Source organism: Ictidomys tridecemlineatus, chromosome 12 (assembly GCF_052094955.1).
Source record: "Ictidomys tridecemlineatus isolate mIctTri1 chromosome 12, mIctTri1.hap1, whole genome shotgun sequence".
Lineage (NCBI taxonomy): Eukaryota > Metazoa > Chordata > Mammalia > Rodentia > Sciuridae > Ictidomys > Ictidomys tridecemlineatus.
In genome coordinates, this window is record NC_135488.1 from 70,277,931 (window position 1) to 70,297,032 (window position 19,102).

General features: G+C 33.3%; 1 protein-coding gene across 5 annotated transcripts in view; it reads left to right on the plus strand.

Annotated features, from left to right (window-relative positions):
* Positions 1–19,102, plus strand: part of Wdpcp (WD repeat containing planar cell polarity effector) — a 323,247-nt gene that overhangs the window by 241,293 nt on the left and 62,852 nt on the right. For all 5 annotated transcript variants that reach the window (XM_013357181.3, XM_078029122.1, XM_040270812.2 and 2 more), the window contains one exon: positions 4,545–4,647. In XM_013357181.3, coding sequence (XP_013212635.2) covers positions 4,545–4,647 — 103 coding nt within the window. The remainder of the gene's footprint in view (positions 1–4,544; positions 4,648–19,102) is intronic.

Below are 19,102 nucleotides of genomic sequence, written 5' to 3' on the forward strand. Positions count from 1 at the left end.
TGACCCCCAGTTCCCTGTAACAATTTATAAAAGAGGGGAAATCACGTAAGTAATATACAGTGAAAAAGTCAGAGAGACAGAAAATATTCCGAAATAATTTGTGAAGGACATACCTTATATCCAACATTTACAAGACTACTGAACACAAAGTACTTACACTAATAGCCCACAAATAAAACCATATGTGTATGGGTATGTTTCTTTTTCTCTGATTTATATCCCTGTATATCAGCCTTTATTAAGAGTAAGTTTTGGATATACTGCATTATTTGTTTTGACATAAATTTTAAGATCAACTTGTTAAGGTCCATGAGAAACCTTGAAGGGGTTTGATTAGAATTCCATTGAATTTTACAGATTATCTGGGGGCCACAATTGATGTCTTTATGATTCATAGTCTTCCCAATTGTAAGCAGGTCTGTTTGTATTTTTAAATTTGTTCTAATTAGTTATACATGACAGCAGAATGCATTTTGATTTATTGTACACAAATGAAGCACAACTTTTCATTTCTCTGGTTGTACACAATGTGGAGTAGCACCATATGTGTAGTCATACATATATCTAGGGTAATGATGTCCATCTCGTTCCACCATCTTGGTCTGTCTATATTTTAATCAGTGTTAATTTTTGTCCTTCAATAGTGGTTGGTAATTTTTTTCTCAAATGTATCATATGTGTGTTGCTTATTTTCAGTGAAGAATCAAAGACATGTTTCACTAGTGAACCAAAAACAGAAAATAACCCAACTTATTTTACAAGGCTAGTATAACACTGATTCCAGTTGAAATATGGGTTCTTTCTGTAAAGGGCTAGAGAGCAAATATTATAAACTGTGGGTCAAGAGGCAAAACTAAGATTATTGTGTAGGTACTTATAAAATGAGAGAAAGCAAATTTCCATAAATCTTTATTAATATGATTTAAAATATAAAAATTGAGTATACTGAGTATAGTTTTTTCTAAGTAAGATCTGTGACTATGAAGAACAGAATTCTTTTAAGAGGAATAACATTGTTTCCTATCATCCAAATCAATTGAAATGTTCATTTGTTAATGCTGATCTACAATGAGATTTTCCATATTTCACCTTTACAAATGTCTTTCCTTGTGCATAGTTTCTGCAAAATACTGATATCGGTCTATGAGCATATGGTTTTAATTGAACATAGTCACAGATTGGAAGGCATTTTTAGAATTATATTAGCTAAAAGGCTAGAATGCCTTTTAGCATGTCATTACATTGCAAATCACTTCCAATTAAAGTTCCTCAATTGCACAGTTAAATGGATTTTGGAATATGGAAATTTACTTTGCACATGCATAGAGGTCTGAAAAACACTGCTGTAGTTCAAAATTAGAAAATATATTGCTGGGAATGGAGACATCACTTTTTTCTTTTTAAACTTGACAGTGAAGGCCTGACATTATTTGCAGTTCAAACATTAGTTGTCATTGAAATGACTTTATCACAGTATGTTTTACATGTAAGACTCACATATAAGCACTGTTTTGCCTTGTAACTTTTGCTTGAAACATTTTCAAGTGCGTAGCAAAAGGTGAATTCTAAGGCCATTCAAAGTTCAATACCAGTGGGTAATGTAGTTCTTCAAATATTTTCAAAATGTAAAAATCATTCTTGAGGGCTCTACATACACAAGGTAGATTTAGTCCATTGGTCATAGTTGCCTCCCTCTGCTCTATAAAATCTTGACCACTTATATTACCAGTAAATGAGACTGTTTTCCCAAAATTGTGTAATCAATGAGTATTAACTTTTAAAAATTTATCTAACTTTAATATTAACTACTCTGATGATATGATCATTCTATACTTGTATATATGTACTGAATTATGATATAGTACATAATAAATCTTTAAAACTAAAAACCCCAAAATTATTTTTTAATTTATATATATTTGAAAAATAAGGTAATATATCTTTTTAAAAGAGCTTTGTGATTATACATAGTAGTTGGTTTCATCCTGACAAACTTGTACATGCATGGTCATCTATTTGGGTTCATGATTCCCCCTTTTCCCTTTTGTCCTTCCTCCACTCTCCCTTCTCCTACCTCTGCACTATTAGGTATTCTTTCACTCCTTGATTAGTTTGTATTTGATTGACTATGTAATCTTATCTTCCCCTTCCCCTTTTGACTCTAGCTTCCACATATGAGAGAAAACATTCAACCTTTGAGTTTGAGTTTGGTTAATTTCACTTAGCATAGATATTCTTCAATTCAATTCATTTACTGGCAAATGCCATAATTGACTGGCATCTGGGTTGTTTCCATAATTTAGCTATTGTGAATTGTGCTGTTATAAACATTGATGTGGCTATATTGCTGTAGTAAGCCAAATGCAGATCTTTGGAGAAAATACCCAGGAGTGGGATAGTTAGGTCATGTGGTTCCATCTCTAGTTTTTTGGAAATCATCATACTACTTTCCAGAATGGTTATACTAATCTGCAGTCCCACCAACAATATACAAATGTTTCTTTTCCCCTGAAACTCTGCACAAAAATCAAATCAAAATGGATCAAAGACTTAACAATTAGACCAGAAACTTTACAACTGCTATAAGAAAACATGGTAAAAACTCCATCATACAGGTACTGGAACCAACTTTCTTAACAAGACCCCTAAAGCTCAAGAAATAAAACCAAGAATCAATAAGTGGGATGTCATTAAACTAAAAAGCTTCTGAACAGCAAAGGACATGATTAAGAACATGAAGGGAGAGCTTACAGAATGGGAGACAATCTTGGACAGCTACCCCTCTGATAGATAGGATTAATATCCACAATGGGCAAAGAACTCAAAAAACTTTAAGCCAAAAAAATCCAAAAGAATAAACACAAAAGGCCAATGTATATATGAAAAAAATATTCAACATCTCTAGCAAATCAAAACTACACTAAAATTTCATCTCCAATCATAAGAACAATGATCAAGAATACGCACAACAATAAATGCTGGTGAGGTTGTGGGGACAAAGGAACACTTTTATATTGTTGGTAGGACTGTGGACTAGAACAACCATTCTGAAAAGCAGTATGGAGATTCCTTTAAAAAATAGGGATGGAACCACCATAAGACCTACTATCCCACTCCTTGGGTCTAAATGGGCACAGCCATGTCAATGATTATAGCAGTACAATTCACAGTAGATAAATTATAAAATTAACACAGATGCCAATCAGTAGATGAATGGATTAAGAAATTGTTGCACACACACAATTTGACTTCTACTCAGCCATTAAAACAAATACAAGAGATACTAGTATGGCAGCATGTATAAACGTGGCTATATAACCAATGTGATCCTGCAATCTGTACACGTGGGAAAAATAAGAATTCATACCCCATTTGAGTCAAATGTATGATATATGTCAAGATCATTGTAATGTTTTGAGCACCCAATAAAAAAAAAGAAACTATAGGACTAAGAGCTGGGGTTGTGGTTCAGTGGTGGAACACTTGTCTAGCATGTGTGAGGCTCTGAATCTTGTAAAGTTGCACCTCAATAAATTGCTAAGGCTCACATTGAACTTGGGATCTACCTCCTCAGTCTTCTTAGTTGCTGGGATTATAGGTGTGTGCCATAGGATCTGGCTTCTCCTAATATAGTTCTTATTTATCCTTCAAGACTTAGATCAAGGACCAGTTCCTCCTCTGGCTACAATCTGTGCATATATGTGCTTTAACATCAATTTCACTTTTATGTAATTAACTTTTGATTTATAGCAATCTGTGTGTCCACTGGACTGGTAACTGATGTGTATATTTCCAAACAGTGCCCAGCACTTAGTAGATACTAATAATTTGTTGACTGGTGAGTTAAAAATAATAGTAGTAGTATTAATAATAATAACAAATATGTGCCAGATATATTAAAAAATGTGTATAATATTCCTCATGTAGTTGTTGCCATAATATAATATAATATACAATTAAATTGTGAAGAAGCACCCTCAGAACTGGGCATGGTAGAGCACGCCTGTAGTCCCAGCTACTCAGGAGGCTGAGGCAGGAGAATCACTTAGCCTAAGATTTTATCAGCCTGGGCAACATAGCAAGACCCTATCTCTTTTTTTAAATATTTGTTTTAGTTAGAGGAGGACACAATATCTTTATTTTGCTTTATGTGATGCTGAGGATCAAACCCAGTGCCCCACACATTGCTAGGCAAGCACTCTTACCTCTGAGCCATAACCCCAGCCCAAGATCCTGTCTTAAAAAAGAAAAACTAGCATGGTGTAAAAGATCTCCCTCATATAGTAAATCCTAACCAAATATTTGTGTTTTTATTCCCTAATAAAACTGAGTGTGTCACTTTATTAAAACATGTATTTTCCCCTTAAATGATGAAATGATTAAATAATAGCCTTTAGTTGTGACTTTGATCTCTAAGAAAAATTTGTTTGCCCTGGAATATTCATTGGTCATATGTATTTTGTAATTTGAACAGGAAGCTTCTTTTCAAAATCTCCTTTGTAACTTAACCAAGATTAATCTTTTATTTCACTTTATTTCCAAAGGATATCCATTACCTTGCCCTAGATAAGGGTGAATTGGCACTAGCTGAAGTGGCAAGAAAAAAAGCTAATGATATTGATGCAGAATCAATAACCTCTGGAGTTGGTAAGAATTAATACTTTTTTTTAAAGTTCCTTTTGTTTTAATTCTTACTCAGAATCATTTCTAGTTGTAGGGCATAGTTGGTTAATTTGAATTGCTTTCTTTGTAAAGACAGTTAAGGCTTAAAAATTTTAATTTTTTAAAAAGTTAACAAATGGTATAATATCAATAAGTTGGAATTATACATGAAAATTGATCATTTGTGATTATATAATCACTATTTAGCAAAAAGTAAAAAGGCATTGTTATTTGCACAAGATTTTGGGGTGAGTTTATCATCAGTGCCATTATGGACCAACACAGAAACTTAACCATTTATACATAGGTGATATGTTCAAAGAATTCTCTCCTATGTAAGACAAAGCATTTCACATAGGATCAGGTTTGACAGGTGATTTGTTTTCTGTTCAGCAGCTGCTAGTGTCATTTTGCAGTGTAGTTTTCAAAGACAGATCAGAAGCCCAGATTGAATCTAAAGGCCCACTTAAACTTTACAATATACAAAAATAAAAGATTTAAAAATATATCAGCATGAATTTCCTTTTTCTAAACTTAGTTTATCTAATGTCACTAAATCTGGCAGTAGTAATACTTGGACATCACAATTTCCTGTTCTTCCTAGTATTTCTTATTCCTAAATTACACAAAGGACTCTCAGGATTATAAGTAAAATTGCTTCATTTCTCTATGTAAGTCCTGTGAAACAAATATTTTAATAAAGATTCCCACTTTGTAAGTGCTTGAAAATATAATGAGTCACTACCCTGAGCAGTCTTCTTATACTTTGGGTGATGTTTGCTGCCAAATGGGCCAACTCTTAGCTTCTCTCCAATGTGACCACCGATTCCACTGTTCAACATGGTAGTGGAGGGAACTCAAAGCCATACCACTAGCGTAGCTCCAGACCTGAACACTAGGACTGGTAATTACTTACCAGTAAGAGAATCATATTCTCCTTCCACACTTAAGAGTGTTGGAGATTGAGCACTTTCAGAGCTCCATTTCTATGGAGCTAATATTCTTAATTGTATTCAGTGTGAGTATTCCTTATAATACTAAAAAGTTATTCTTACCTAATAGTAACTCTAGATGGTCTATTGCTATATCTTTTTACTTACAAAGTCTGTGATGTGCCTCCTACTAATAATATTAATATACTGGAGGTGGTGGCACATGCCTATAATCCCAGTGGCTCAGGGGGCTGAGGAGGAGGATCACAAGTTCAAAGTCAGCATCAGCATCTTAGCAAGATCCTAAGCAACTTAATGAGACCCTGTCTCAAAATAAAAGGGCTGGGGGTGTATCTCAGTGGTTAGGTGCCCCTGGGTTCAATCCCCCAGTACCAAAATAATAATAATAATATATTGATAATAAGCTAATATTTATTGAATGCTCCCTAAGGACAGATACTATTTTCAGTTACAGATAGAAGCACATCCTCACTACAATTCTGTGAGGTACATACAATTTATATTTTTTTATGAGAAGTCACTTGCAACTAAATGCTGAAACCACACCATAGTAATAGGGATTATGATGTTATGGGGATACAAATATTTTCCATCCCCTTTCTTAGCCATTTAGGAAGACACAGCAAGATGTTAATTCATAATCATTCCTGTCAATTTTCCTTAGTTTTCCTGTGTCCTGAATTTTCCACTAAGGGATTAGATATAATTAATCTTTCAAAGCTATTTACAGGGTAAAAGGGAAGGGGAAGAAATTACCACGAAATTTCAGGAAACTGAAGAAATGCTTCTATTCTTCAGAATGCATCTTGTGCCCCTATTCTTTAATCAAGTTACTGTAGCCGCTGATAATTCCTAACCAGAAGGCTTGGTGTTCCTCCTTTGAGTCCTGCGTCATTTCTACCAAGTATCTTTTTTCACTAAAGCCTTATGACCCAGATTACTAACAAAGATACTATTAGGTAACATCAGTAACTAGCAAGAGGTTAACTTCTTAGATAAATGTTCTGTCCCACTTTCATTCCAGAAAACTGGGTGATTCCCAGTCATACCAAACAGTATTCAGGAAAGAATCTCTAGTTTTCTCATCATGGTCTAGTCCCAGCTTTTCATTTCAGCCTATATCATTTCTGAGAAAAGCTAACTTCTCTCAAATTCCCTCAGTTTAACTCACTATTCTCTCAAACTTTTCCCAAAGCAGAGAGAGATTAAATTTTTGGCTTTCAAAAGTGTTCTCTGACGTGAGGAAGAGACCAAATTGTAACATATCAAGAGTACTTAAGTAGTTCAATCTAGACATAGGAGAATCTAAAAAAAGTATCACATAGACTTGCTAACACAATTCAAAGCAAGAGTTGCTAAAGGAAAAGCTCAATGATGATTATCAATGAATAATATGTTAATATTTTTATTTGAAGCATAACTAACATTCATACAGAAAGTACACAAATCATAAGTACATGACTCCATGAATTTTGACAAAAAGAACACATTCTTATAACCAATATTCAGGCTAAGTACATTACCAAGACCCCAGAGGTCCTCCTGCAACACCTTTAAATCCTATACCCTTAGCCCAACTATCTAGACTTTTTAAAAATTATTTATTCTAATTTGTTATACGTGATGGCAGAATGCATTTCATTTCCTATTGCATATATAAAGCACAATTTTTCAATTCACTGATTGTATGCAAATATTTTCACACCATCCATGTCTTCATACATGTACTTAATGATGTCTAACTCATTCCACTATCATTCCTTTACCCTTGTTCCCTCCTTTGCCCTATCTAAAGTTCCTCCATTTCTCCTGTGCTCCACGCCCCCATTGCCATTATGATTCAGCATCCTCATATCAAAGAAAACATTTGGCCTTTGGTTTTTTAAGATTAGCTTACTTCACTTAGCATTATGTTCTCTAACTCCATCCGTTTACCTGCAAATGCCATGATTTTATTCCCTTTTATTGCTGAGTAACATTCCATTGTGTATATATGGCACATTTTTTAATCCATTCATCTACTGAAGGGTATCTAGGTTGGCTCCACAGTTTAGCCATTGGTGCTACTATAAACATTGATGTGGCTGTGTCCCTGTAGAATACTGTTTTCAAGTCCTTTGGGTATAGATTGAGGAGAGGGATAGCTGGGTCAAATGGTGGTTCCATTCCCAGTTTTCCAAGGAATCTCCATACTGCTTTCCAGATTGGCTGCACCAATTTGCAGTCCCACCAGCAATGTATAAGTGTGCCTTTTTCCCCACATCCTCGCCAACACTTATTGTTGTTTATATTCTTAATAGCTGCCATTCTGACTGGTGAGATGAAATATTAGAGTAGTTTTGATTTCCATTTCTCTAATTGCTAGAGATGTTGAACATTTTTTCATATATTTGTTGATTGATTGTATATCATCTTCTGAGAAGCCTGTTCAGTTCCTCGGCCCATTTATTGATTGAGTTATTTGTTGGTTTTTTTGTTGTTGTTGTTTAAGGTTTTTGATGCTTTATATATCCTAGATATTAGTGCTCTATCTGTGCTTTTAGTAAAGATTTTCTCCCACTGTAGGCTCTCTGTTCACTTCATTGGTTTTTCTTTTGTTGAGAAGAAGCTTTTTAGTTTGAATCTATTCTATTTATTGATTCTTGGTTTTAATTCTTGTGCTATAAGAGTCTTATTAAGAAAACTAGGACCTCATCCAACATGATGGAGATTTGGGCCTACTTTTTCTTTCATTAGGCACAAAATCTCTGGTTTAATAGGTCCTTGATCCACTTTAAGTTGAGTTTTGTGCATGGTGAAAGAGAGAGTTTTAATTTCATTTTGTTACGTGTGGATTTCCAGTTTCCCCAGCACTATTTCCAACTATCCAGACTTTTGTAACACAAAATAAAGTTTTTATAATAGTTTTACAGTAGTTTCTAACAGTTGTAATTCTTTCAGTCTTATTGGTGTGTAACAATATTCCAACATATAAATATGACAATTTTATTTATTCTACTTTTGATGAATATTTTGGGGATTTCTGACTTTAATTGCAATATATGAAATAAACTACATATATTATTATGTACATAAAATATCAAGTTATATTTGATTGTCTACCTTTTATTATTTTGTTTCCTCTTCTAGAAGTCTTGTTTTATTCCTGGTATTCTGGTCATTTACACAGGATAAATTATATAAAACTCACACCAGTCAATCATGCTTTTATATGGCCTGGTAAGGCAAAAAAGATATTCAACTTTGACATAAACGTTTTAGTGTTTTATGATTTTAAGCAATGGTGATTTCAGGTAGAAATATCTAGAGTATTGTTAGTCTTCAATTTCCTATTCTCTAATATATTATGTGTTATGTTATGTTAAATATCAGAGATAAATGTTTAAAGTTTATAAAAATGTCTTGTGTTTCTGAGTGTTCACTTTGGTACTAAATGTATTACTTCCCCTTGAGAGACCAATAGCTTGTGCCTCAGTTTTCTCATTTTAAAAGAGATGAAAATATTAGTACCTATGATGTGGATTATTGTGGGGTTACATTAGTTAATTCATGCTTCAAACAGTGTCTGGCAAAGATTAAAGCACAGTAATGGTTAGTGCCTTTAAAAATAAAAATGTGTATTTTTAGTAATAAACATTCTTGAGTGGTGAGATATCACACCTATAAAATACAGGCTTTATTGGTTCTTCTTGATTAGTCCTTAATTTAATTCCTATGTTTTAAGTTTTAACATTATGTATTAAATATGGGATATAATAAATCATTTGTGTCAGAAAAGTATTATGGATGGACATCCAGTAAGATTTTCCCTTAAAGATTATAAATTTATAATTGTGTCCTTTCCAGTTAGTTATAACTGAGAACTCAGTCTGTAGTACAATACAAACTATAAAGTCAAATTTGTCCTCTTCCATCTTTGGCCAAGGCTTAATGAGCTTCATTGATGATGGTGCTGTAAGGCCAATGATAATATTAGGTATGGAATATTCTAGGCTACCATAAAACAAGAGAGAGACCACAAAACACAATCACTTGACAAAGAAATAATTTTATTTCATTGTTATTACATAATAATCTTGGTATGTTCCAGAACTGGTAAAACATGCTAGCTATTAGATTACTAAGATTCTTCTACCATGTTGCTTCTCATTATTAGGATATAGCCTTCATCTACATCACTGAGGAGGTGCATCCTAGTCTACAGAAAGGGGTAAAAAGGAGGAAGGTAAACTTTTCTTGCCCAGAGTACAACCCAGGGGTTGTTACACATCACTTCTGCTCATATCCCATGAGGCAGAACCAGGTTATAAGGCTACACTAACTGTAAGAAAGTGTAATAATATCTTTAGTGGAGTGATCATGTACCCGGAAAACACTTATCACTGTAAAATAAAACAGGGAAACAATTTCTTTCATATAATCCTTATATGCAGAGAAATGAAAATGTAAAAGATATCCCAGCTGTACTTAATGTGGCTGTCTACACATTTATATATTATGAAATTCTTCCAAATGTATTATATTGCCAAATACATTTATTAAATATGATCTTTCAGAAAGAAACAATGTTATAACAATCTGTAGCTTTATAAGTTGCCATCTCCTTTTAAAATATATTTGTGGCTGGGCATAGTGGGACATGCCTGTCATCCCAATGGTTTGGGAAACTGAGGCAGGAGGATTGTGGGTTCAAAGCCAGCTTCAGCAACTTAGCAAGGCCTTAAGCAACTCTGTGAGACCCTGTCTCTAAATAAAATATTTTTAAAAAGGTTTGGAGATGTGACTCGGTGGTTAAGCACCCTTGGGTTCAGTCCCCAGTACCTAAATAAATAAATATATATATTTGTTTTTTATTTTTAAATAACATATTTAAAAATAAAAAACAAATATATATTTGAAATTTCTGTTATAAAAGCTTCTTCATGCTTAATGGAAAGCTTTAGACAATACACTATAAAGGCTACAGTATAAAGATTAACCAATGATAACTGAAAAAAATTATTGTTGACTTCTTATTTCTATGCATAATTTAATAAAATTGGAATCCTTATTTTCTTTTTTGTTAACCAAGGGCATATCATCAACATAGTCCCATGTTTTTTAGAAATCATTCAAACATTTGATTTTGAATTAAGTTTTCTTCCTCCTAAATGCCTTTTTGGTTTCACTATAAAATCGTGGTGTGATTGTAAAAATGTATAGAAATTATATCCAATAGATGATACATGGCTGAAGAAAAATATTTGCTATCTTACATTTAAATTATAATATTCTTTCAAGATTAAGCTTCAAAAGAACTTTCAGCTCTCCAAACAATTTAAACTGTGGCTAACTACCTCCTATACTGTGTTTGAGAGGGGCATTATGCTACCTGTTTGACTTGGCAGGTATATTCATGCCAGCCTACTTTTGACTTCACTTCACCTATCTTCCTTTATTATGACATGGTGTCAGTTTTGATCTGTACCTTCCTACCTCTAGGCATCTTTGCCTAAAGACATAATTTGAAACCTTTTATAATTATAAGCACATCAAAGACTAACTGGTTTGTTTGGCTGCAGAGATCTACACAAAACTAAGACTTGTATAACTTAAGAGGTATACAGTTTTCAGTGACATTCCTAAGAATGCCATGATTATTAAATCTTTTGTTCTGTTCTTTGTGGTGATACAATATTGTCCATCACTGAATGTGACATATTACCAATTCTTATTTATCGTTAAGTATTGATTTTCTCTAAACTAGGTATTTCTTTTCTTGGGAAACTTTTCAACCATTTAAGTATTATTCACACATTTTTGAATTCTGAAATACTAGATAACTATCTTCTAAAACAAGGTGTCAGTTTTTCACAATTCACCCAATCATAAGTTGACAGTTACTCAGCAAAAGGTAATAGTGTTTTTCTGTGGAGAAAAGTATAAATGTTAAACATTTAGGCTGTCATTAACTCTACTTTTTCTCCTTTTGAGAAAGAAATCAAATGTCTAAAATCTTCTCTGCTTTACATATTAGTTAGACTAATAAAGAATACTGGTTTAGGACAGAAAAAGCAACACTTAAATTTTTACAAGTAAATAATGAATTTTGCTTTAGGATTGGTTTATAATAATAATACTAATGAAAGTATGTAGTTAAAGAATAAATGGAATATATATTAATATGGGTAGCCTGAATTATAATAAACATCTTCTATTAATAATTTCAAAATGTCTGGCTAGGGATGTGGCTCAAGCGGTAGCACGCTCACCTGGCATGCATGCGGCCCGGGTTCCATCCTCAGCACCACCACCGGGTTCCATCCTCAGCACACATACAAAGATGTTGTGTCCGCTGAAAACTAAAAAAATAAAATAAAATAAATATTTTAAAAAATTCCAAAATGTAAATTGACAGAGTCACACAGTAATATGGTACAAACTTTAAGAATACTGAGATGGTAGTCAGGAATGCTAAGTTCTAGTTTTGGCTAACATACTCAAGACAAGTCATGAATCTTAAAAGTCACTTTTGGGGCAGGGGGCGGTCTCAGTTTGCTCATTTATATTAGAAGAGTCTTAGTTTTTTTCCAGCACTAAAATTGTATTCATATGATTAGCTATGACAGGACAGAATTCAAACTAAGACACTATAAAATTCTAGCCAATGTATAACTGCTAAAAAATTTATTCATATCTAATTAAATAATACAGACTATGTGGACAAAAAATAAACTTGAATATTTTCCTAGAGAACTTCTTTACAGTGCCTTATTCAAGATATTTTTTAATCAAATCCTCTCAAAAAGTATAATACTAAGGAATCCAAGGAGAACAGCTGATAATAGAAATAAGACTTTGTAAATAAACTGAATGGTTTTACTTAACAAAAATAATAAGTCATTAAATTTTAGAGCTGAATTTGGACTTCTTACAGCTGTTTTACCTATATATAATTCTCTGTTAGAATTTATATCAATTCTGAAGATAATCGTATTCCCCTACCATGTCCCCAGGAAATTTCAGTTCACAAATTTTTCTTATATAGTTGGTATGTAAAATTTTTAAAACCATAAACTTGCTTTAGCAAAATTATTATCTTTACCTTTTTCTTTACTATTTTACTATTGTAAAAATGACTTTATATAACCATAAATCTGTATTCTCAAGGGGTATTGGGGAAGAATCAGTTTTAATTGACACTAGATTCTGAAGGCTTAAAGAAAATAAAATGTCTTACCTTCCAAGATCTAATCATACTGAAATACTTTGTGCTATGCAGAATTATTTTAAAGCTGATTTATTTCAGCACTTACTGCATCCATCCATACTTACCTTTCAAGAAATACAGATGTCAGGAAGTATTCCAGTGGTACTTTGAGGCTAACTTTTATGCCCTTGCAAAGCCCAATTTTGTGTAACTCTTCCCAACTTCAAGTTCAATGACATCATACTGATAGCTTGCAATCAATCATGGCAGGAATGTTTAACCATGAAAACTAACAAATTTTAAAAATTGTTTTGTTTTGTGGTGGGGAACAAATTGTTAAATCACCTAAGAGCACATCACCTGAGGTAATCCCAGGCCATGGTTCCAGAAGGCCAAGTATTCTCATATCAGAGAAAAGATCTATAAGTCTTTCTGATTCTGCAACAACCAGAACTGCAATTGTGAATATTCACATATCCTTCAAATTCCTAAGGTATAATCAGAAGAATAAAAGAGGGAATAGGGTCCATATCATATATAATTTATTGTGCCTTTAAACCAATATAGCAGCATTGCCTAAAAGAAATTAATGCAAGCCACATACAGAACTTTAATACATCTAAGAATACATCTCATATTAGATGTTAAATTTTCATTACAGGTACTTTGTATTTGGATATCACAAAATTTACAGTTAAAGAAGTCATTTCAGATACACCAGTTGTTTCACACATTCTTAAAATCAACTGAATATCAGTTTTGATTCTAAAATATAAAAATAAAATTTAAAAGTCCAATTCCCCAGTCACATCTGCCATGTTTCAAGTCTCAGTGGCCACATGTAATAGTAGGTTACATGTGGGCAATGCAGTTCTATATCAGTAATTAGGAGTTTCCCAGGAGCTTGGGCCTTAACTGTATACCAGCTTGAAATACGGAATCACATGAATTATTTCATTTTTCATGCCTTAATTTTCTGAGACAATAACAACCTTCAAAGAATGATGTACTAATAGTTAATTCTAATTATTACTATAATCACAAAATGATTCACATGATATTATAGCATCTCCCATTTTTGGCATGTCCTGTTATTTAACAATTAATTAGTTGTCAAGCAGTAGCTGAATTCTGAAAAAGAGTTTAACCATATAAGGTGTTAGTAGTAATAAATGTTAAATGTTTACAGAGTGCTTTTCATCCTTAAAAGGCTTTACAAATAGTCATTAATCTGGTCACATATGTCATTCCTGTTAGAAGTTAATTCTGAGGCCAAAGAGAGCCTTTCTGCTATTAAAAAGAAAAACCGCCATTACATACATTCTGTGCTATAATGAACATAAATTCTAGTGCTAATACCCTATTCCTGAGTGATAAACAAGATAAAATATTCATTTAATTGCTTTTCTGATTCTTTGTACCATAATATATGCTAATCTCAATGGAGAAAAGTGGTGTTTCTTTACCATTTGTGAGTTGTCTATTAAACTAAAACATCAAATTTAGCTTTCTTGATTATAATACATTTTTTCTCAGTACTTGGGAGTGGACTTAGGGCTGTGTATATGCTAGGTGAGCACTTTACCACTGCTCTCCATCTCCAGCCCTTTTATATTTTGATATAACAACCTAAAATTGCTCAGGCTGGCCTTGAATTTGTGATCCTCCTGTCTCTGCCTCCTGAGTAGCTGGCATTTCATGTGTGTGCCATCACACCATGCTTAAAATAGATTTTTAAATGCCACTTTATAGTGTTTGATCTCTAAATTTCCATCAGAATAATAATGCCTTCCAATTTTCAAAGTGCTTATCTGTATCATCTTATTATCTCAACTACATAAAAGATAAAAAAAAAGGTGTTTTAAAGCCGACTTTTGGTGTTTAGTTTTTTGAGTTCTTTATATACCCTAGAGATTAGTGTCAAAGAAACAAATAATCCGATCAATAAATGGGCCAAGGACCTGAAGAGACACTTCTCAGAAGATGATGTCCAATCAATCAACAAATACATGAAAAAATGTTCATCATCACTAGCAAATAGAGAAATGCAAATCAAAACCACTCTAGTCAGAATGGCAACTGTTTTGCATACAAACAACAATAAGTGTTGGGGAGGATGTGGGGAAAAGTGCACACTCATACATTGCTGGTGGGACTGCAAATTGGTGGAGCCAATCTGGAAAGCAGTATAGAAATTCCTTGGAAAACTGGGAATGGAACCATCATTTGACCCAGCTATCCCTCTCCTCAGTCTATACCCAGAGGACTTAGAAACTGCATACTACAGGGACACAGCCACATCAATGCTTATAGCAGCACAATTCACAATAGCTAAACTGGAACCAACCTAGATACCCTTCAAGAGATGAATGGATTTTTTAAATGTGGCATACGTACACAATGGAATATTACTCGGCAATAAAAGAATAAAATGATGGCATTTGCAGGTAAATGGATGGAGTTAGAGAAGATAATGCTAAGTGAAGTAAGCCAATCCCAAGAAACCACATGCCAAATGTTTTCTTTGATATAAGAAGGCTGATTCATAGTGGGATAGGGAGGGAGAGCATGGGAGGAATAGACAAACTCTAGATAGGGCAGAGGGGTTGGAGGGGAAGGGAGGAGGCATGGAGTAATTAATTATGGTGGAATGTGATGATCATTAGTATTCAAAGTACATGTATGAAGACATGAATTGGTGTGAATATACTATGTATATAACCAGAGATATGAAAATTGTGCTCTATATAGTATAATAAGAATTATAATGCATTCCGCTGTCATATATATATATGTGACTTTTTGGATGAAGCGCTCCTCAGTAAAGATGAGTGAATTCATTCACTTAATTCCATGTAAGAATTAGAGCCATATTCCAGGTCTTGTGATTTTAGTCATTTATCAAGTGCTCACTATATGTTGGAGAATATATAGAACATATTTATGTATTATATCACTTGATGATCTCAACTTCACAACATATCTTTTTGAAATGAAGAGACAATATAATGCAGAAAGACTGTTACACTGTAGGTCCTTTTTACCACACTGTTCTACTATGCTGAATCTAAAAATGGGATATTATCAGGGTAACAAAATAAAGGAATAAGTCTTCATTAGAGTTTGATTTAAAACAATTTTTGGCATTAAAAAAAGGTAGCAAGAAAGAGTTTTTCTGTTCTCTTTATTTACCATATTATACAGGGCCAAAAGTAAGTGCTTACACCCTATGGATGTCACCGTGCAAGAAAGTCACTTTGAATACTCATAGTCTCTACAGTACCTCGGTGTGGTAAGATGACAGGTTATAATACTAATATGGAACTGGACATTATTACTATAGATCTTTTTATTGACTATTTTTTAAAATAAATGACAACAGAGTGGTTGTATATAAAGTATGTTGACACCAATTCGTGTCTTCATACATGTTCTTTGGATAACGATGTCATCACATTCCACCATCCTTGCTAACCCCCTGCCCACTCCCTTCCCCTCCCACTCTTCTGCCCTATCTAGAGTTCGTCTGTTCCTCCCATGCTGTCCCTCCCTACCCCACTATGAATCAGTCACATTATATCAGAGAAAACATTCAGCATTTGTTATTTTGGGATTGGCTAACTTCACTTGGCATTATCTTCTCCAGTGCCATCCATTTACCTGCAAATGCCATCATTTTATGCTTTTTTATTGCTGAGTAATATTCCATTGTGTATACATGCCACATTTTTTTTTATCCATTCATCCTCTGAAGGGCATCTTAAAGCAGTTTTTGTTTTTGTTTTGTTTTTTACTTCTGAAATAGGAAACTTAAGCAATTCTTCTAGAACTAAAGGATGTTTTTTATTCAGTGGATATTTTGATTTAAAGCTATAATAGAGGATCATGCTTTTATTTACTAAATTTGCTTACTATAGCTAAATAACTTACATCGAGGCAATGATTGAGTTTGTGTGATTATTTTTTCTCAGTCAGAAAAATTCTTTTTTCGCCTTTACCTGAATAGCTTTCTGAACTTTTCACTTCATGTTGCCTCAGTAGCCACAAATAAGTTTTTTGGAGCTATTCTCAGTCATTCAGATCTTCATAATTTTCATAACAAATGATATGTCAACTTACATTTCACAAATAGTTCTAGGGTAGATTTTCTGTAAATTTTCACTCATTAGTTTTTATTTTCTGGCTAAATTCTATTGTACTAGATATTTACCATGCTCTATGTAAGACTGTTTCAAAAAGGGAAGTAAAATAAGTTTGTGTTATACATTCATATTTAAATACAAGTGAGAACAAAATGTGAAAGTGAAACATTCTATTTCTAGGCAAACTTTTTCCTTATCCAAAATTAGGTGTACTCAATAATTTATATACTATAGTAATATGTAGAGATGACTACTTTGTTATTTTATGAAACTTGTAGTTTTTTCAGGCTAATAATCTAGGCATTTGAAATGCATTTATTCAAGCAAAAGAAATAGCTAGCAAATATTTTCATGTCAGGTGGTATGCATGCTAAGTTTTTATAACCTTCTGTTTATTCAACATAAGGTAACTTGATGTGACAGGGTGTGACATATCACAAAGATGACTCAGGTCAGGAATGTCAAGAAATTCCTGAAATCTTCTTAAAAACAATACCTTTAAAAAGGACTTAAGTAGTATTTTAAAGATTTATAGTCTTTTTTTTCCCTGTTACTTATCAAAGAATTGAGTTCAAATGTTAGGAAAGTCTTTTACTCAGGGGGGGGAAAAAAAAGAAATATCTTGCAATTGGCATGAGGTGGAAGAAATTGCTAGGTTTCTCTGGGTTGAAGTGTCTTCCACCAGATGTAGCTATTTAGTGTTTATATATCTCTTTGTTGATCAAACAATTCAAGTGATAATTCTTTACATTCCAAATTTTCTGTGGTGTACTTAGCTGTCCTCACAAACTGCGTCCCAAAGTATGATTTTCAACAAAAGGTGTGGGTAAATGTGTTAACAAAATTTGCTTCTGAAGAGCCAAATTTTGTTTGTATCATAGGAAAATAAGCATTTAATACTAAAGAAAAGCATATATTTGGAGGAATATACATATTGTTAAGTATTCAACACAAAGAATTTTGACTAAGTGAACACACCAGCATAACTGGCATCCAGACCATGAAACTAAATTTACCAACATCCCAAAAAGCTCCTTTGTCCTATCTTCTCACTCCAAAGGATAATCACTCCTGTCTTTTAAGACTATGAATTAGATTTTCGTGGTTTTTGGAAGATAATCACACATCCTTATCTAAAAATATCTCATAAGTGTATGTACTGTAAGATGTACAAAGACGGCTATATAGGTCTTTTGTTTTTTAACCTTCATTTTATTTATTTATTTTTATGTGGTGCTGAGGATCGAACCCAGGGCCTCACACGTGCTAAGCAAGTGCTCTACTGCTGAGCCACAACTCGGGCCCCTGTTTAGATCTTTTTATGGGGTGGAGGGGCCTGATATTTCACTTAATATTATGTTTTGAAGTGCATTTATACTGTTAGGTATATTATTCCATTATATTCCAGTTTTGATTATTCTTTTTGTCATTGATAGACATGTGGGTTGTTTCCTGTTTGGGGCTGTTGTAAATGTTCTTCTATATATGCCCTTTGTGAATTTATGTACCTATTTCTTTTGGGTATAGTATCTAAGACTTGAATTGTTGGATCTTAAGGCATTCATTCATTCAACTTTACTGGAAATTTCTAAAGATTGTTTTAGAGTAAGTGTAGCAATATATTCTCACTATCGGGACACAAGAATTCCATTTCATTTTTATCCTTGCCAACACTTGATGATCTCCTGCCAACCATCATTGCCATTTTTTTCATTATGGAGAGTATATAATGATATTACACTGCTGATTTAATTTATATTTCCCCAATGACTCATGAAGTTGAAAGGAAACAATAACGTGAAGGCAGACCCTACAGAGCGGAGTAAAATCTTTACCACGTGCACGTCAGGGCATTAATCTCCAGGATATGTAAAGAACTGAAAAAATTTAACACCAAAGAAACAAATAACACAATCAAAAAATGGGCCAAGGAACTTAATGGACACTTCACAGAAGGAGAAATACAATTGATCAACAAATATATGAAAAAAATGTTCAACATCTCTAGCAATTAGAGAAATACAAATCAAAAGTTCACTGAGATTTCATCTCCCTGAAGTCAGAATGGCAACAATCAGAACACAAGTAACAATGACTGTTGGGGAGGATGTGGGGAAAAGGTACACTCATACTTGCTGGTAGGACTGCATATTGGT